This window comes from Nelumbo lutea, chromosome 2, assembly GCF_056320005.1.
Source record: "Nelumbo lutea isolate HS-2025 chromosome 2, American lotus-T2T, whole genome shotgun sequence".
NCBI classification, from domain to species: domain Eukaryota; kingdom Viridiplantae; phylum Streptophyta; class Magnoliopsida; order Proteales; family Nelumbonaceae; genus Nelumbo; species Nelumbo lutea.
In genome coordinates this window covers 59,431,385-59,452,596 of record NC_142685.1, presented here as the reverse complement: position 1 = coordinate 59,452,596, position 21,212 = coordinate 59,431,385, and the positions used below count along the sequence as shown (strand labels likewise).

The 21,212-nt window shown below is 41.3% G+C and overlaps 1 protein-coding gene across 1 annotated transcript; it reads right to left on the bottom strand.

Annotated features, from left to right (window-relative positions):
- Positions 1-269: 269 nt before the first annotated feature.
- On the bottom strand, positions 270-9,198 carry PAB7 (poly(A) binding protein 7). Its single transcript, XM_088971901.1, has 10 exons — positions 8,654-9,198; positions 7,755-7,873; positions 7,455-7,648; positions 6,701-6,960; positions 6,499-6,605; positions 6,239-6,428; positions 3,706-4,001; positions 3,435-3,587; positions 759-962; positions 270-684 (listed from the first exon to the last, which is right to left on the bottom strand). Exons 1-10 carry the CDS (start codon positions 8,844-8,846, stop codon positions 487-489), a joined length of 1,914 nt encoding a protein of 637 aa, XP_088828027.1. The 5' UTR covers positions 8,847-9,198; the 3' UTR covers positions 270-486.
- Between the last annotated feature and the right edge of the window lie 12,014 nt (positions 9,199-21,212).

Sequence of the window (21,212 nt, the reverse complement as noted above, 5' to 3'; positions counted from 1 at the left end):
GCCAATGGACAATGTTTGGGTTGGAAGTTGGAACCAATCTAAACTAAAACCAATTTGAACAGATTGGACTGGTCCAAAATGGAGCAGATTGAATTGAATCTGATCCATCTGTAATGGACTCATATTGGACAGGAATGGAATGGACCAAATACAGTCCAGTTGACATCCCTAGTTGAACGTACAGTGTTCACTAGCATATGCATTTAGATTTACCAAGATCCGTCAACAGTTCAACACAGTCGCCAGTCCATATGGTCAGAAGCAAAACATGAATCGAAAAAACTTGTTTTTACCGCCCAATCTTTTTAAGGACAACCGGGCATCCAGATAAGCAGGTCAGATACCGAAAGTTACAGTTCACACTCTTACAAAAAAAAAAAAAAAATCTATGAAAGGAATCGATTTAAAAAAAATCTAATGCTCACTATCAAAAATTTGAAGGCCCTAAAATTGAAGAGCATAACCGCAGTTCCAGAATATGGTTATTTAGTTGACTGCAACCTCAGTCGATAAGTAATTGGGATGAAGGGAATCCTGTCCAGCAACCTTGGTATTTGAGAGCTTTAGCACCTGCAGTGCTTCTTCAACTTTGGCAACCAACGATTCAGGTGATTCCAACAACAGAAGTAATTCTGAATTGTCCATCTCCAAAAGCATGCCGGTTATTTTTGCTGCAAGTTCAGGCTGCAAACCGTGTATATTTCTTTAGATATATGCAAGATCCTGCAAGATAAACCGGAATATGTTTCTAATCTTACCTTGTGTTTCATGACAAGGGGATAGAGGCGCTCGCCTAGTATCTGCTTCTGGTGCTGTGGTGTAGCAGCAGCAAGCATGCTGCTTAACATGTCTGATCCTTGGGATGCAGCTCCAACAAGATTGGAAGCAGTTGATGGGATTATTGGTCCATTGCTAGCGTCACGCAGACGCCCATTTGGGACATAGTTGGTCTTTCCCACTCGCTGCAATGCAAAGCTCAGATATTATAACACATAAATTGCTGATAAATAATCCACAATTTAGGACATGAAAACATGCATATATGTCAGGAAGGGAAGATCATGATATCTACAAATATAAAATGGAAATGCAACTCAAGGAAAAACAGTGACTTTTAAGTCTATAATTGTCTCTGAACAATATATAACATCATTATAAGCAAATGTAATTATGGCTTTTTTTCCCCAAAAATGGATGTTAACCAACGCAGTGTACGGATTGAATTTGGATGAAAAATTAGTTGTTCAAAATAGTAGCCCTAGCTAATGCTTCTTTGTTTTTTTTTTTTTTTTGGGGGGGGGGGGGGGGGGGAGGGGGGTTACATACAACATTACAATGAAATCGTAGCCCACTGGGCACTGGCCATAACCACGGAGAGCCTGCAGTTCTGAGGGGTTGATTCCACGCTTCCAAATTGGAGGGGGTGCCAAGTGACCATCTTAAATAATGGGTCATCGGCACTTGAAAGCTTTTTTTTTTTTGGCGAAATAAAAGCTACTTCAAGACTATAAAAACTTGTCTTTCTAAATATCTCCTTTATTGCCTGTAAAAGTTTGTTGACAACAATATAAAGGTAACATTTCCTATGAAAACTTACATATTATGAAATGCTGGTGTAAAATGAAAAGTATAGTCTCCTAGGATAGGTCCTCACTCAGTTTCAGAGTGTACTTACAGTAAACCAATATATCAAAGAGATATTTTCAGATGTATCAAACGGACCTTACTTTCAAAACTATATATGTGAACAAGGTTCCTAGGATACATCCTCAATTACAAGGAAAGTCTCCAGTATTTGATATTATTTCCTATGTTAGAAAAGTAACATTTCTCAAACCAGTCTATAGATATTGTTTTGAGGACTGCTTGGTATACTTGTTTGTAAATTGTTACTTTTCGCAAATTAATAAAGTTCAAAATTACCAATAAAAAATAATTGAGGCTTGAATTTAACTAAAAACTCTTAGATGCACATCTTTAACGATTAAAGGGCATTATACTAAAATTTTATTCCTTAACAAAACAGATCGATGTTCTAGGTGCTGCAATAGGACATGATTATCTATTATATATGTAGTCATTTGATCTTCAGCAAGGTGACCATGCATCTCTACTATCTGCAGTTGTGGGGGATCATCAAGTGTATTGGAGTATTAACCAAAAGTGGCAGGAAGCAATCGTACAAATTCAAAAAAAAAAAGTATGGGAGTATAAGGAGCCTAAAGAAAGGTATGATATCTGAAGAAACTATGAAACCAAATAATAAGGTTTGCTTAAAAGAAATGCACACACAGGAGGGGCGGGGAGAAGCAGGGGCAAGAAACAATAAAAAAATTATTATTATTCAAATTATAAATTGCAATGAACCTTGAAAGCTTGAGATGCAGAGAATTTCTATTAGGAACTGATTGTAAATCATGAGTTCTAATGTCACAAGTTGACCAATTCTACCAACTAATAAATGGAGCAGACCAGTATATAAATATGATGATGATGGTGATCATCATCATCATCCAAGCCTTGTCCCGACTATATGAGGTTGGCTATATGAATCCTGCATCAGTATTCCATTCTGTTCTCTGTCATACCAATCATTAAATTATGGACACTTAAATATGGTAAAAAAAATTCTTGGCAGCTTGAGATGCAGAGAATTTCTATTAGAACTCAAATTGTAAATCATGAGTTCTAGTATCACAAGTTGACCAATTCTACAAATGTGACCAATCTAGTATCACAGAGAATTTCTATTAGAACTCAATAAATGGAGCAGACCAGTATACAAACGTGACACAATTAACCAGATTAAATATCATCGTCATCATTATCATCATCATCATCTAAGCCTTATCCCAACTATATGGGTTGGCTACATGAATTCTTTATCAGTACACCGTTCTGTCACTGTCATATCCGTCGTTAAATTTTGGTCACTTAAATATGGTAAAAAAAAATTCTTGGCAGACGAAGAAGACAGGAAAGCTGGAGACGAAATTAAATAGAATTTCCTCTAAACAGCATCATAACTTAAAAACACTTTCAAAGTGAGAACGATCAAATATATTTTCAGATCATTAAAGCCCCAATCCAATAGGTTTCTTTTCTAATTGTAAATTTGTATAATTTATATCAATATGTGTAAGTTCAATTAAGTCATGCTTCCATATATGAAAGTATTATCCAAAGTTCTAGTTTCTCTGCTGTCAAGCAAAAGCACTATGCCATTATCTATTTTACTTTTAAAGGAAAATAGATTTCTGTTGTCAAATAGATTATATAAAAACGTACTTAATGCCTTGAGAGAACACCAATGAAAGTATTTCTCAAAAAAAAAAAAAAAAAAAACACCAACGAAAGCCATTTTTCTTTAGTTACTCCAGCACATCTTCACAAGGCAACTCATTAGAAACCAGTAGCAAAAATAGCAGGCTTACCTGTTGATTGCTTGAATCTTTCAGTGAATTTGCTGACTGAGTTGGCTGTTGCAGATTTGGCATAAACTGGACAGAGTTTCCACCACCCTGGGGAAGCATATACCCATTTATCCTGCCTCTATTTTGTCTCTGCTGTCTTGGTGCAGTAGGAATCTGTTATGAACTGATTTTATTAATAATCACATGTGAACAATATATACACAAATTGGTTATTTTGTTGATAAATTCATCAAAATCATTATTTATACAACAAGAGTTAAGGAACACTTACCATAGGAAGTGGCATAGGTTGAAAAGCTGGTCTGGGTGGAGGTGCATATCCACTGGGCCTCCATCCTGGCCTCAAACCAAGAGGTCGATACATAAGCCCCTGCTGAGGAGGAATTCGTGAAACAAAACCAGGAGGAGGTGCATAGTAAAGGGGTGGGTATCCAGCAGGGATAACAGAAGTTGAGGGACCCCCTAATGCTGGCATATTCTGTGAAAACTGAAGTTGCAATTGTGCTTGTCTCTCTTCTTTTCTTTGTGCTATAGCCACGTACAAGGGCTTCCGGTGAAACATGCATCCTGTTAGGCATCCAATAATATCATTGTCAAACAAAAAATATGAAATTTGATTACTTACTATCTACTCTTCAACATCAACCCATTTCTTAATGTTACCAAACAATTTAGCATGTTGTGTACAGGAATCAATTCCTTACTAAGGAAGAGAAAAATTTGACTTACGTTTTTCTTGGTTCCAGGATGCCAGATGTTATTTTGAAATTTCTGTTTTGTACTACGAAGAAATCAGGTTGGTAAACATCAGGATGACATATTCCTATTTTCCACTCTAGACAGCATAGATTCATGGGATACTTTTTCATAACAAGCAAAGGAAATATAATAGAAAAAAGGAGATAGAATACAAAATGCCAGAGTGTTTAAAACACACCCAAACACAAATCCCCCAACACCCAAATCATCCTTTCATACAATGGAAAAACTCCAAAAGATAATAAAAAGAAAACATATTGAGAATAAAGTTATCATTACAATCTTGAGTAAACAACACTCATTGAACCAAATCTCCAACATGAGAGTAAAAACCTTTCACTTTGAAACCAACTTCTAACCATTTTCCCACACTAAACCGAGTACACTAGAACCTTTTCTCAGGAGTTCGACATGGGTTAGGTTTAGCCATCCAGATTGCCTCAAGAAGTCCTTATACACACACACACACACAGCAAGAGAGAAGGAGAAGCGGTATGGAAGCTTTTTTAACAGCCCTCCCACACCTGAATATTCCTCTTTCATAAGTGCATCTGGTTTTGGTTATACATTTTCCCTTTTCTACTCTATACTTTTAACAGTACATAGCAAAAATTGTAGCTTATTTATCATACAATTGAAACTATGCAGCCATGTAGTAGCTTCCTAGCAATCAACATATATGGAAACCAATGCCAATATTTGCTACCAATAATTAGGAGTGACCAAACTGCCAATGGAATCCAATTACCTATGGCATCACGCCCACCTAATGGGGGTCCAAGATAGTGGACCCAATCTGTATACCGGATTGGGATTCAGACCACAAGTTTATACAAGTCTAGTATGCTAGAGGATAAATGGCATATATGCATATATATCAATTTTAGTTATTACTAAATCCATCTTTATCAGTAAGCTGAGTACTTACTAAATAAACACATTAAATTGGAAAGGCCCCATACAAATTGTTTGTTTATTCATATCAGCGGTTTAGGAAAAAAATCTACATCATCATATTTCCAATTACTCTAATGCCATGTTTGGGAGTGCTTAAAAATAAGTGTTTATTTGGGCCAGGACCACACCATTAAGAACTTATTGGTGCTTTGGAAATAAGCCTGAAATAAGTGCTTATTTTTTAAGCCCAAATTTACAGCTTTTTTAAGTGCTTATACAATAATCACTTATTCTTTTTTTTTTCTTCCAAAATTATCCCTACTTGAATTTTATATAAGTACTTTCATAAAAGTGCTTTTATTAAAGTTCTTTCATCAAAATACTTCGTAAAAGTACTTTTAAAAATGCTTTCATAAAAGTGTTTTCATAAAAGTACTTTTACTTTGTAAAAGTACTTTCATGAAATTTGAAAGAAAATGAAGGACAAAATAGTAAAAAATGCTTATTTAAGTGCTTATTGGAGAAAAAGACTACCAAACACCCAATATGAAATAAGTGCTTATTTTTTAAAATAAGCACTTGAAAAAGTTGGGTGCCAAATGCAAATAAGTGCTTATTTGAATAACCACTTGCTCAATAAGCACTCCCAAACATGAACTAAAATCCAAAATTATAGAGGGACAAAAGAATAAGAATATCAACAACTGATCTACACAACTCCTCATATCTCTCAAATATTAAGTGACTTCTCTCCTTGCAAATTTCATGCATTGAACAAAAAGAAGGGAGGAGGTTTGAGAAATGTATCCTGGATAGTTAAAAGGCTTGGTAGGCCATGCAAACAATAATATTTATTTATTTTTCCGCTTTTCCCTTTTGCACATTTAAATACAATATAAATTCTAATTTATTATTTTCTATTTTAAATGGCTGAGTCAGGAGCCCAATAGGTGCCAATTATTAGGAAGATGGCAACAAAATCTACCAAGAAATACACGAACCCAGATCCAATAGAACCTGGACACAATGTACATGGTGGATTGCTAGTAGTGTATAACCAGACGCTACTCAATTCCATATCATTTGAAGAAAAGAGCATGATCCAAGGTATACAGGTTTGAAATTGTGAAAAGATGATACCAACTTACCATGAAAGGTGGCTACAGCTTTATTGGCCTCCTCAGGAGTTGAGAAGCATACAAACCCGAACCCCTTACTTATTCCTTTTTCATCACGCATAAGCTTCACAGAAGTAATAGTGCCACATCGACTAAAATGCTCCCGTAATTCATCATCGCCAACATTATCATCAATGTTCTTGACATATACATTTGAACCCTAAATTGAAAAGTGCATGTATTATGAAGAGAAAGCAGAAATGATTCAGTGAGACCTATGAAGGAACTACCTTGTACTTTTGGATTTGCTCCTTACGTCTTTCCTCAAATTGATGCCTCAAGATTTGCTCCCGCTCTGCCTTTTTCTGTGCTCTTGCTACATATAGAGTCTTTGATCCTATTCAGCATGAACAAAATTAAAACAATAGAATCAAAATGGGACCCAAATTTCCTATTTATCAATTTGGAGATATTAAATGGAACAGAAATTACCAAGTTGGGTTCCATTCATTGCCTCCATTGCCTGCTTGGCATCATTTGGGCTTTCAAAATTGACAAATCCAAAACCCTTCGAATTCCCATTTTCATCCTTTGAGATAACCAGATTAGTAATTTTTCCAAACTCAGAGAACTTCTCTTGCAGAAGTTCTTCAGACACATCCTGGTCCAGATTCTTCATGTACAGATTTGTATATTTAGCATTGGGGCTGCGTAAAACCCGATCACTCTTCTTTATGAAATTTCCAACATATCTACACCATGCAAGAATAATATTGCAATGAATATCAATCATGAAACAAAATTTGATAGTGTCCAATATAAATAATGATTAAAGAATGAAAATGGGACTAAACATGTGCAAAGTATGACAAAAGAAGAAAAGTAGCAAAATGCAACAATAGCAGTGAATACCAGAGAATCAAACAAAAGAATTAAGATCAAACTAAATTTAGAGGCAATAGGTCTTAACACATGCACATTATGACTAAAGGAGAACGATAAAAGCAGCAAATAACAAAGACAAAGTAGTAAAAAATATGGTGATCATGAAACAAAATTACAAAAAAAAAGGATCAATGTAATTAGCGAAGAGCAGACAGCAACATGACTTAACACATGCAGGTTATGACATGAGAAAATTAACAGTAAAAAGGACAACAACAACGACTATTGACAAAAAGCATAATAATAATAACTAAAAAATAAAGCTATGATATAACTAAATAAGAGAAGGGTTTGCATGTACATCTTTCTTCCTCCAACAGTGGAGTCATTAAGTTTCTCTATCGCACTTTTTGCCGATTCCTCAGATTCAAACTGGACAAACCCATATCCTTTGCTCTTTCCATCCTGAGATGTCACGACTTTGCATGATAAGATGTTCCCATATTTTGAGAACATCTTGTGAAGCTTCACATTATCAATGGAATCATCCAGATTCTGGATAATAATGAACAGAGACATTGCAGTCAAAATCCAAATCAAAAGTACATGGAACCTAACCAAGATAACTCCTTGCCAGTATCTTCCAGAAGAATATAAATACCTTCACAAACAGATTTCCTATACCACTTTTTCTTGCATCTGGATCACGATGTGACCACATAATTCTCATCATCTTCCCATTCAACGGAGTGTGGTTCAGTTTTTCAATTGCCTGGATTGCTATTCAGAAACAGAAAAAATTAAGAGAAACGAGTTAACTAAATCATATTAAAATGACATACAATATAGTAAGAAAGGGATTCCAACAAAAAAAAGAAGATAGAAGGAAAGGAGGAATCTTTCTTTCCTTTTTTTTCCAAAAAAGAAAAAAGAACAAAGGCAGCATGAATCAAATAGTAGAGAGTATACAACCATACTAATAAACCAGCCAAGAGAGGTTATTAGAATTCAATCGAGCATATATGCAACAGATAAAGAATCAAAGAGAACTGGGAGAATTATCATTTTAAAGAAAAGGATGGTAGAAAATTAAACTTGGTTGACGCTCTTGGCTTTCTAAAATATCAAATAATTCATAATAAAAAAACATAAAACTAATGACAGCAGAGAGCAATTTTGAATGTTAAGGAGAAAAGAAGAAGGAAAAATAGAAAGACAGATTGCAACCCAATTAAGATAAGCAGATACAGAAGACATACAACTGGAAAAGAAAATAACCATCATTGTAATTCAAAAGTGAACAATATGTCACATGTTCTTTCAGTTGTCTGCAAATTAAATAATGGGTCGTCAAGAAATAAAAGTCATGACTCATGACAATAGATATCAATCTAGTATAAGAAAGAAAAGGGAGAGAAATGACAGATTACAATCCAATTAAAAGAACACAAATAATCATAAAAGTCAACAGAAGAATCAGCATTGTAGTATACCAAACTCAAGAGAGAAAAAGAAAGAATCGAAAAAAGAAAGAAAGGGTTCATTCGTTCTAATCAATACCGTCTTGAGTAGTAACGAAATTGGCATAACCATAACCGAGGGATCGCCCGGACAAGGAGTCTCTGCAAACCCGCACAGACGCAAGGTTATTAATGACGGAGAAGGTCTCAAGGAGTTGCCCATCGGTGACGTCAGGATGAAGGTCGCCAATGTAAAGCGATGCTTGCGCAGGGACGGTAGAAGGAACCGCCATTGACGAAGCAACACGAGAAGGACACTCTCTCAAACTCCCCAATTACACACGGAAATTACGAGGGAAGAAGAGAGAATTAAAAAAAAGAAAAAAAAAAAAAAAACAATAACAACGACAACAACAACTGCTCTTCTCTGCTGGTTCGTGCAATGCAGCCAGGTAGGAGATATAAGAAGGAAGAAGGATTGAGGATTAATAAAGAACTTTCCTTATTTGCACCGATTTCCTTCTTAGGGAATAGATTTCTGCGAAAAGATCCTAGTAAGTCAAAATTTTGAAAACATTCGTTCTGCGGAATATCAGAGAGAGAGAAGGTGTTTGTGTGGATTTGCAGGGGCGCGGGAGTTGGGGTGGAATCTCTCCCTGACTGGGTCCAACCTAACTTCACCACGCTCCCGTTCCCTCTCTCTACCAACAACCGCTCCCAACAAGCCACTGCAGCCGTATATTTGGAGCATCTCCCTTGTCATTTATGGGGTGATGGTTCCAAAATGTGGCTGCAGTGGTCAATTGGGAGCGTTTGTAGGTAGCAGATCCGAACTCCTCACCCCAGACTCTGATCCTCCTCTGTCGAAAAAAGCTTGGCTGTCTGAAAGGAACAGCCTTGGCTGTTACGAAACTCTTATACGTGGCACGTCACCTCACTTAATTTTCCCCGGGGTAAATTGGTGAAAACTATAAAATTTTTTACTGTTGTTGAAATCTCTCCTATTAAGTGCAATTATCCTAAAATTTTTTAATAAGATGCATGAAAATAAGGATTTAAGTATTGGTATGGAGTACTATATTGGATAATTTGGATATGGATATGAATACGGATACGGATATGTTTTGGAAACGTATGGATATGGACGAAAAAGATGAAAATGCATGAATGTACTATAGAAACACATAGAAATTTTATAAATATATTAATAATACTAAATTTAATATCAAAATGATCACCAAATAGTATATAAATACATAGAAAATGTAAGTATTAAGGATATATATGAAGAAATATATTACGATTAATGAACCGGGATGCCAAGATACTAAACATATGCACCTATTATATTTTAATTATTATATCAATTATTTTTTATTTTACTATTTTAATTTTTTAACATTAAGAAAAAGTCAACTAAATATTAAATTTTCAAGTGCAAATTAAAATATCAATTAATAATTTATAATAATATAACCTTAACTTAAAGTATATCAAATTTGTTAAAGTTTCTACGATATATCATATACAAATTCATAGTTTTAATTACTAAAATAATTATTTCATTATTAATATTTCTATTACTATAAATTTTATGAAATAAAAAATCATTTTTTTGAAATAACTATAGATTAGTGGATTTGATAGATTCAATTTAATATTATATTCTTCAATATTTTGTATATAATATTTTTATTTTTTTGTAAATAATAAATATGTTGTTTTTTGTTATTGTATATAATATTTTTGGACTAGACCCTGTCTAGTCCAAAATCAATTTGGACCGACCACCAAGACATATTGGATTGGACTAGTCTAATTCAAATTATTTATTAGATTAGATTGGATTGGACCTGTTCCGTCTGTAATAAATTTATATTGAATTGGGTTGGATTAAGTCAATATCTTGATATAAGATAAGAAAATAGGTGTCAATGAATCGGATTTAGATTGAAACCAATCTAAATTAAAATGAATTTGAATAGATTGGACAATCCAAGCGTTGAATTGGACCGGTCCAAAATATTCATTGGATTGGATTGGATCTGGTCCATTTGAATGGACTCAGCCAATTGGCACCCACTAGTCATATTCATCCACTGCCCCCCCCCCCCTCTTGGTTAAATTGCCTAATTATTTTCAATAATTGAAGTGTGCATCCTCCCATCATTTTGGAGAGAAATACTAAACATATTTGTATCATGAAGCCTTATCCTTTTTTTTTTGTTTTATTTTGTGTAAAATACTAAATTATAGGGATACTAGCGGTGGCCCGAGTGATGCATGAGATGAGACACCCCCTCCTTGTCCCTCGCCCCCATAAATCAAGACACTCTACTCCATCCCCGCCCCGACCATAGTGGTGGAGCAGGTTCGGGGTGAGGCACCCAATTCCCCAATGGGGAATTCCCAAAATTTTCCTACCCTGAGGCAACTACCTAAAAAATCTAATTTATAGATATTTTATAAATACGATTATGAGAATTTGGGGGTATTTTAGGAATTGGACAATGACAATTTGGAGGTATTTTATAAATGAAATTATGGAATCGTAGGATTATGAGAATTTGAGGAAAACTTATAGATATTTTATAAATCAATATTAATTCTATGGATATTTTATTAATTTACCATTGGGTTTGGGGAAAATATGCAAACCCCATCCCTAATTTAGGGCAAAAATATTTTCCCTGTCCCCACCTCATCTCTACCCCATCCCTGTTTAAGATTTGAGAAAACTTGCCCTGTTCAAGGCGGGGTAGGGTGGGGCCCTAGTTTTACAAGGAAAATTGCCATCCCTACAATTTTAATAATTTTCTATAACTAATAACTAACAATAAATTAAATAACAATAAAAATTATTGTTATTGTTTAGTAGTAATGTATATAAATTAATTATTTACAATGACAATAAATTAATATAAATTATTTACTTTTTAAGCTTAAATTGTTTACTATATATTAATCAAAGTAAATGTAATTATGGTAAATTACATTATTTTTAATTAAAGTAAACAATTTGTTGTTAATTAATGTAAAACCAAGTATGATCAAAGTAAGCCAAGTGGGAAAGTGGAGAGAATAGATATAAATATTGTTTGATTTTGAAAACTAAATATTAATAAATTATGGCCCTATTTCTATTGGGAAAGTGGAGAGAATAGAGGAGAATTAGAGATAGAAGTGAAGGAGAGGATAAAACATATAATGAGCTAATTAAGGAGAGAAGTTAGGTTGTTATAGAAATTGAGAGACGTGAATTATTGGGGGGAGCCAAAAGGTCAATTCACCAGTTTTTTATCTTTACAGTGCCACTAGGTAATCTAAGGTATCGTTAAGACTTAAGAGGACAGAACGTTGCAGAGTGTTTGGTTTTTTATTGAATGACAAAATTTTAAGTTGGGATTTTTTGAATTGGATGTTCTTACATCTTGGCATCTGTTAATTATTTTCCATGTTTGATCTGCAAACTGTAATATGCCAACAACAACAAACATACCCAGTTTTTAAATCAAGTAGAACAGACAACAGAGCTTGTATTATTTGAAGAATAAACTACAGAAACTGATAAATTCAGAATGGCATCTGTTTCATTACCCTCTATCATGGGGTGTTGAATTTTGTATTTACATGGTTTATACACAAATAATAAAGAAGTGAAAAGCTAAAAACTCCAGGATTTGAAAATTTGAAATTAAAGAGAAGACGAGGTATAGCAGGAGCACTTGGGATTATGTATGGCCTTCCTTCCGCTGATGTAAGGGAGAGGAATGAAGGGAGGGTGCCAAGATGGCAAATTGGGAGTGGTGGAGAGAGAGAGAGAGAAAGAGAGAGAGAGTCAAGGAGAATGCAGGGTTGGGGTAATGGAGCAAGGAGAAGCAAGGTTGATGTGGACTGTCTTTATATACATATATAAATAGATAGATAGATTCATTGTTTTTGTTACATGTCATAATTAAACTTGAAAAACAAATTTCAGTCAATTGTTTACATATAACTAAGGGGGCTGATTGGGTTGTGATGCTGCTTGATCCAAGGTGGGGCACAAACCGAGGAATGCGGTCAGATAATCCTTGGCAACTAGGCGGAGGCGAGGTTAAAGGACAAGGTCACGCTTCAAGACCTGAGATCAAGAAAAGGTGTCAGAGGCCCGAGGAGTTATCCCCGGGTAGATACTCTGATGCTCAAGTTAGTAGAAGGTGATGGATGGTCAGGCCGAGCAATATGGGTGCTGGTCTGAGTAGAGTAACAATATGAGTGTCAGAAGTTCGAATTCCTTACCTTGAGCGGGGAGTACCTCTTTATAGCAGAAGGTTCGTGTCTTGGTCAGATTGGGCTTACAGGGTTGCCGGGATGAGGTTAACCGCCGAGGTCTTTGGGATAGAGTCCTATTCCATAATGGAGTTGTCCTCCTCCCTCCTCCTATCTGTAGTTGTGCTTATCCGCGTGATGTGGCTAAGAGAATAAGATGGGGGGCTACAATAATAGTGTAGCGCGACCGGGGCCGTGGAGTCGGCGTATGCTGCGGAGTTGGCCAAACTGTGCTGACGTGGTCAGGGTGACCGGGCGATGACTGGGTGGTCACGTGTCTCCTAAGGCCAACTCAGCCATGAACCGAACACCACTCCCCGATAAGGAACGGGTCCAACTCGACCGAGGTATTGCGCGATAGGATGCTTTGTTCCTCAGTTAAGAAACTCAAAGTTGAAGTCTGGTCCACTTAGTGTTCCTTGGTGCTTGCCAAAATTTAGAATCCGTGTAATGTGGGTTATGGCTAAGGAGTTCTTCGATCGTCGGCTACGGAACTTCGAGAATTCTAGCTTCGAAATCCGAACACCACTCCCCCAGTTCTGGAGTCGAGGAGGCAGAGTGCTCGGTCGAGGTATTGCACGATCATTTAGTCTGGCCAAGCACCGAGGAGTTGAGTTAAGCTCCAAAGTCTGTGTCTCCCTGATGCTTGGTGGTGTTGTGCCGTGGAAGGGCTCTTCGTTCTTTGGTTGAGGAAATTGTGTTTGAAGTTTCGAAATCCGAACACCACTCCCCTAGTTCCGAAGTTGAAGAGTCGAGTGCCTGGTTGGGGTGCAGCACAGGCTCCTTTGGTCAGGGTTCGTCGTTGGGCGTCTTGGGGAGACTCGAAAGGCTTATTGAACCGGTGGTCCTAGGTGAACCGCGGGTGTCCGCAGCGTTGGTTGGACTGGTGCATCAGGGTGGACCAGGGTAATTAATGTCTTTACCGTTGCTTGTCAAGATCGTCGCTTCGGTTCTCGAGGCCCTGTGTGTGCGGTGACAGTCACGCCAATTTGTCTTCCCGAGCTTTGTTAGAGCGACCTTGATCTCCACCATTGATCTGGCTCCGATTTGCACTTCTGGGGGTTATAAGAAGGGGTGGAAGGGCATTTGTCCTTCACCATTTGTGAGAGGAACTTCTTAGATAACTTGGTGAGGGGTTATTAGCGTTGCTCGGCTTTCATTTTGATTTTGCGGCTTCAAGTCTGGTAAGATGTCTTCCCTGTCTCCCCTTTCCTCTTATTCTTCTTCTGGTTCCTCTTCCAGTTCTAGTGTCTCTAACTATAAGTCTGAGGTCGGGGACTTTGAGGTCGTAGAGGTCGAGGAGGCTGAGGTTGGCCCTTCTAGAGTGGAGGTAGAGCTTCCTGCACTGGCTAGTCGTCGGTTCGGGACCACCCCCTACGTTTTGACCCTTGGGACATGGCTTGGATCTGGGCTATATATGACATCCTTGAGGAGTTCGGGATGAGGTGTCCACAGGCCGACAAGAGGCCAATGGATGCTCGACCAGGCAAGGTGTGTGTGTACGAGAGTAGCTTGGAAGTCGGGCTGAGGTTTCCTTTGAACGAAGGGGTAGTTGGGGTGTTTGGATGGTACTGAGTATTGCCGATGCAGCTGATGCCAAATTCCTTTATATTTTTGTTTGGCCTTTGTCTTATTGCACGGTCCATGACATCGAGTTGACCCTGGGTATGGTGAGCTACCTTCTCTGGTTGAATCTTCACCAGTAAGGCTACTATTATTTATCGGCCAGGAAGAACATCAAGGTGTTGGTTGGGGCCTCCACCTCTGTGATGCATTGGAAGGAGACCTTCTTCTTTGTACACTGTCCTGGGGGCCTCTCCTTCCCGGTTACGCTACAACTCCCGAGGATGAAGGTGCTACAGCCCAAGTGTCCTATGCTTACTTGGGAGGAGAGGTCGATCCTAAGCATGATCAGTGAGATAGATGTGGTAGCGTACACATGCATCTTAGATGTTAATGCTTGTCGGATTGTTGTGTAGGGTGGCCGGTCTGTTTTTGTCGCTTCGGTTTACTTGTCGAATCCTCTTCCCCCTTTTTTATTTTATCTTATGTTTACTGTTACAATTCCATGGTGTAGGTGTGGAGATGGCGAGTGAGGAGGAGATTGCTCGTCGAATGAAAGAGAATCGACAGAGGCAAAACTGGGTTGGTGTGCAGCTGCTGGTCCGCCCAGAGGTAGTCCCCACTTGAGATCTTTCGGGAGGGCATCCCGTCACCGAAAAAGGGCTTGACAACGGGGAAATGATGACGAGGACGTGGTAGTGGTGGATCCGGAGGACGTTCGCCGAACTGTTGTTCTTTTGCAGACTGAAGTTGGGGGCAGCAGCTCGGCCATCCACATACTGTTGTGGTTGGTCCGTCGCGAGGAAGGACTTAAGATGCCTGGGGTGCCTGAGCAGCTACTCCGTGGAATAATGATGGCATCCATACCTCGAGAGGCTAGGGGCATTGGAAGTGGCGCCTTGGAATGCTCACTCCTCCGGGTAGCAGCTCAGGTAAGTTCGTACTTGCTTCCATTGTTTTAAGCAAGTTCCTTAATACTAAAATCGTTCCTCGTCCATAGAAGGCATGCTCAGAGATTGCTCTGGTTGACCGACTTCGAGACCTACGGGGAATGTATGAGAGAGAGCACTCTAAATATCTGCACCTGAAGGCTCAATTGGCCAAGCTTCGGGCGGCCAAGGAGTGGATAGCTGCACTAGAAGCGGAGGTGGCCGAACTGAAGGCCCAAATAGACGAGCAGGTGAAGAGGCCGCCGAAGCAACAAATCGCCTAGCTGAAGGTGGAGAGGGAGCGGTTGAAGCAAGAGACCGCCAAAGCGGTGATGACTAAGTACAAGGACTTGGTTGAATACCGGCAGGAGATGGACCAGTATGCCTTGAGCTCATACGAGGCAGGGTTCAACATCTTTCAGAGGAGGGAGCTGCATCACTGTCCAGAGCTGGCTGAAATTGCGCAAACTTGGGACACGTATGACGACGAGACGCCACCTGCCTCGGACAACCGTGAGGAGGGAGATGAGGCTTCTGATCCCCCCATCGAGGATTGAGTTGTCGCGGGGTTTCTTTTGTTTCTCTCGTTCTTCTTGCAATGGCTCGGCATACCGAGCTTTGAAGCATGTATCGACAATGTTAACTTAATGAAAATACTCTTTTTGTTCCAAACTTGCGTGCCGCTTCTCTCTCTCTCTCTTTTTTGTCAGTTGGGTTCCTCGATCTTGTCGTGGCCGAAGTCTAGGGTTGTTCGAGATCTTCAGTCTCCGGTTAGTAGGGCTGGAGTATATTCCGAGCTCTCATCTTCGGGATGCTCAGTTTCTGGTCTCAAGAGCATTTTAGCTCTTCAAAGGCTGGACGTTGCTTGGTTAGCTCGGGTATGACTATTAGTCAGTGGGTGTGTGAAGTTCAATGACCACCCTCAGGCCTTGATGGGCAGGGGCGTTCTTCTTCACTTTAGGCTTGGGCCATGGATAGCCATGGCGGTTTACTTGGTCGGCGATACACTATTGAGCTAAGCGTCATGGGCTCAGGCCGTTCGAAGATCAGCCGAGTCAGTGTTGTGTGTCAGGCTATGCATGTGTTGCGCGGCATGTGTTGTGTGGCCCGTATTGCGCGATGTGTGTTGCGCGGCTTACGTGATGTGTGTGCAGTGTTGCGTCATGCGTAGTGTGTGTGTGTGTGGTGTGTCGAGCAATCTACATATGGTTTGAATAAAATGTTCTTCATTAACATCGAATCATTGATAGTACATTCGGAGATTCCTAGTGTTTCAACTTCTTAGTATTGATCGGCCATCGAGGTCTTTGAGTCTGTAGGTGTTGGGTCCAAGAACTCTAGTGATTTTATATGGACCTTCCCAGTTTGGTTCGAGCTTGCCTTCTCTTAGCGCACGCATAATGACTTTGTAGAGGACGAGGTCACCTATTTTAAACTCACGTCTTCGGACTTTGGAGTCGTAGTATTTCGCCATCCTCTTTTGTTGTGCTACCATCCTGATGTGTGCTCAGTCCCGTGCTTCTTCAACCAGGTCTAGTTCTGTGTGGAGGTCCTCGTCATTCTAGTCTTCATCGTAAAGCTCGGTTCGGAGAGTCGGGGAGCCTATCTCCACGGGTACCATGGCTTTGGTCCCATAGGTCAGGCTGAAGGGTGTTTCTCCGATAGTCATCCACGGAGTAGTCCTGTATGCCCAGAGTATGCTCGGCAGCTACTCGACCCACCTTCCCTTGGCCTGGTCCAGTCGGGTTTTCAGGTCATGCAATAATGTCCAGTTGGTCACCTCAGTTTGCCTATTGCTCTATGGTCGATGTACGACGATGGTTCGATGGTCAATCCTCAGGTCGATGCAGAGAGCTTCAAATTTTCGGTCGGTGAATTACGTCCTGTTGTCTGTGATGAGGACCAGCAGAATACCGAATCGACAGACAATACCTTGCCAGAAAAAGTTCTGGGTATTGTGCACGGTAATGTGTGCTAGTGCTTCAACTTCCACCCATTTGGTGAAGTAGTCCATTGTCACCAAGAGAAACTTTTTCTGTGCAAATGTGGTGGGAAAAGGACCGAGGATGTCCATGCCCCACTGTGCAAATGGCCACGGGCTGGTGATCGGCTTCAAGGGAACCAAAGCTGATGATGGAGGTTGGAATGTCGCTGACAACTATCACATTTCCGCATGAGCTGGGATGTGTCTTGCTTCATGGTTAGCCAGAAGTAACCTTGCCAGAGTGCCTTGTGTACCAGGGTGCGCACGCCGGGGTGGTCTCCGGAGATGCCTTCGTGGATCTCTTTGAGGATGTAGTTCGCCTTGGTTGGAAAGAGGCACTTCAGATAGGGGAGAGTATGCGAGCAGCGATAGAGCTGACCTTGGATAAGGCAGTACCAAGCTGATCTATGTTCGAACCTCTTTGCTTCTATTCGATCTTCTGGGAGAGTACCTTCGAGAAGGTACTATGTGATGGGGTCCATCCAGGATGGGTCCTGCTATATTGGGAGGATGAGGAGGGCCGTTGGTGCGATGCTCGACTGGGCCAACGTGTCCAACCGCACTGTTGTGTCGAGGTCGATTTTTGGAGAGCTAGCTAACTATGACAGTGCATCGGCTCACATGTTTTCGGCTCGAGGAATCTACTGGGTGTTGAACTGCTCGAGTCGTTGGATGAGCTCCTGCACCTTCTATAGATAGCTTTCCATTGTGGGCGTTTGCGTCTCGAACTAGTCGAGGATCTGGTTGACTACCAGTTGGGAGTTGTTGGAGGCTTCATTTCTCCGAGCTTCTAATTTTAGGGCAAGGCGAAGTCCGGCGATTAGGGCCTCATACTCAGCTTTGTTGTTGGACACTTTAAACTCGAACTTGAGGGTGTGCTTCAACACTGTGTTGTCTGGGCCGGGGAGGATGAGGCCGACCCCGCTGCCTTGCTGATTTGATGAGCCGTCCACATGCAGAGTGCATACTTGTGGCGACGGGGCCAGGTCTTCGGTGGTGAAGGTGCATTCGGCGGTGAAGTCAGTCAGGGACTGAGCCTTGATTGCGGGTTGGGGTGCATAATCTATGTCGAACTCACTTAGCTCCACGTTCCACTTGATTAGGCAGCTAAATGCTTCCAGCCTCTAGAGAATCTGCTTGAGGGGTTGGTCAGTGAGCACCCGAATGCTGTGGGCCTAGAAGTATGGCTTGAGCTTTTTGGCTGTGGTGACCAACGCCAAGGCCATTTTCTACAAGTTGGAGTATCGGGTTTCCGTGTCACCGAGGAGCTTGCTGGTGTAGTAGATCGGCTTCTGCACCCAGTATTCCTCTTTGACTAGCACCGAGCTGACGACCTCGTCCCCGACTGAGAGGAGAGCAACAGCTCATCCTCTGGGCTCGGTTTGATGAGGAGAGGCGGTGAGCTCAGGTACTGCTTTAGTTCTTGAAAGGACCGTTTACATTCCTTGGTCCATTGGAAGTCCTTTGGATGTTTGAGAGCTTTGAAGAAGGGTAGGCACTAGTCCGGGGATTTGGACATGAATCTGCTAAGGGTGGATATTCTCCCGGTGAGGCGTTGCACTTCCTTGTGTGTCCGAGGCGATAGCATATCGAGGATGACCTGTATTTTCTCCAAATTGGCCTCGATTCCCCTTTGTGTCACCATAAACCCCAAGAATTTGTTAGAGCCGAACTTGAAGTCACATTTGGTCGGGTTCAGCTTCATCTTGTACTTCCTGAGGGTGCCGAAGACTTCCTTTAGGTAGGCAAGGTGATGCTCGGCCTTCTTGCTCCTCATGAGCATGTTGTTGATGTAAGCTTCTACATTTTGGCCGAGTTGATCATTGAAGACCTCATTCGCCAATCGCTGATAGGTAGCACTGGCGTTCTTGAGGCCGAAAGCAGTATGGTCCACGGTCGGTGATGAAAGTTGTTTTCTCTTGGTCATCTGGGTTCATCCTGAGAAGGCATCCATGAAACTCAGGAGTTCATTACCTGTCGTTGCGTCGACAAGTTGGTAAATCCTTGGTAGAGGAAAGTTGTCATTGGGGCAGACTTTGTTTAGGTCGGTGAAGTCGATACATATCCTCCACTTACCATTGGCCTTCTTCACCATCACCACATTGGCCAGCCAGTCGGGGTATTTTACTTCCCGAATGAAGTTGGCGTCGAGCAACTTTTGCACTTTGTCAGCGATCACTTGCCACCGTTCTGTAGCGAAACTCCTTTTTTTCTGCTTGATAGGTCGGTTGTGTGGATCGGTGTTCAGGCGGTGCGTGATTACCTTGGGGTCAATCCCCGGCATGTCCGCTGCTGGCTAAGTGAACATGTCGATGCGGTCCCTTAATAGTTGTACTAGTTCCTCCCGAAGACAGTCATCTAGGAAAGAGCCAACCTGGACTGTCCTCTCGAGGTCTTCCTCATTGAGCGGCACCTAGATGAGGTCCTCAACTGGTTGGCTGCGCTGCGTCTTCACCTCATCCCGCAGATCGTAAGCTTCATCCATCAGTGTTTCCGCGGGTGGGCGCGGTCCTCGACAGAAGGTTAGGTAACATTGCCACGTGGTCCTCTGGTCCCTACGTGCTACTCCTACACTATATTGGGTTGGGAATTTTACTGTGAGGTGGAAGGTGGAGATAGAGGCTCATAGAGCATTGAGGGTCAGCCTGCCGAGGATGGCATTGTAAGAAGTTGGGCAACGGACCACGATGAAGTCTACCGTGGCTGTTGCGGTGATGTCGCCATCTCCGATTACAAGGGGAAGGGTTATCCTCCCATTTGAAATGAGGGACTCCCTAGAGAAACCCATCAGGGGAGTGTTGACGGGGACGAGACGGCTCCTATCGATGCCGAGCTTGTCGAATGCTTCTTCGAAGAGAATGTCGGTTGCACCGCACCTCAAAGTTGGCTAACTCGATCGTGATCACTAGGGCGTCATTGTGTCAGGAGGTTATCCTCTGTGAAGGTGATTGGATCATCTCACCTCTTCTTTTGTCCTCGGTTGTCAACCTCGCATATCCACGCATATTCTTTGCACCTCGAGCTACTCTCTCCTCCCGCAGCGATCCCTCCTGATATCAGATGGATCACATCGACAGGAGGAGCTCGGGGTGGTGGCTGAGCATTCTCTGTGCGTGGTTCTTCTTGGGTTGACTTCTCATTCTTGTTGATGAATCCGCCAAGGTACCTACGCCTAATCAGGTCCTCGTTGTGGTTGCGGAGGTCAAAGCATCTGTCCGTGTCGTGGCCGTGGTCCCTGTGGAACTCACAATATTTGTCACGGTTCCTCTTGTTGCCTTGTGTTTTCATCGTTTTGGGCCACTGGATGTAACTGTGGTCACGAATTTGTATCAAAACTTTAGACCGCGGTGTGTTCAACAGCGTGAAGTTCCGATAGGTTGGCGGTGGTCTCCGTGGTCTGCGGTCAGGCCGGCAATCCTGCCTCTTATGGTCCTAGTCTAATCTCTCTTAGTTCCTCTCCTCTGTGTCCCTCCTCTTCTTGCCAAGCCTTTCTTCCTCGTCTCGTAGCTACAACTGTGCTTCTTCCGCATTGATGTACTTTTGGGCATGGCTCATCAGTGTGGCTAGTGTCTGCGGAGGGTTCTTGGAGATGGAGAAGTTGAAAGGCGAGGGGCGGAGCCCGTGTTGAATAGCGGTGAGGGCCATAGACTGGTTCAGGTTCCCAACCTATAGTGCTTCTTTGTTGAATCTCTCCAGGTAGTCTATGAGAGATTCTGTCTTCCTCTGCCGTACTTGAATAAGGCTGGCCAAAGTCTTTCAGTGCTTCTGGCTTGCCGTGAACTGTGCGCGTTGCTCCCACAACGCTATGGAACGTGGAGGTAGAGAGGAATACCAAGTTAGGGCTGGGCCCGTGTGGGTGGCCATTAGGGCTT

Coding starts and splice junctions, on each gene's coding strand:
- PAB7 (XM_088971901.1), bottom strand. CDS start 8,846: ATGGCGGTTCCTTCTACCGTCCCTGCGCAAGCATCGCTTTACATTGGC. Junction 7,874..8,653: donor TTTCGTTACTACTCAAGACG/GTATTGATTAGA, acceptor GTTTCTGAATAG/CAATCCAGGCAATTGAAAAA. Junction 685..758: donor CCCTTGTCATGAAACACAAG/GTAAGATTAGAA, acceptor CACGGTTTGCAG/CCTGAACTTGCAGCAAAAAT.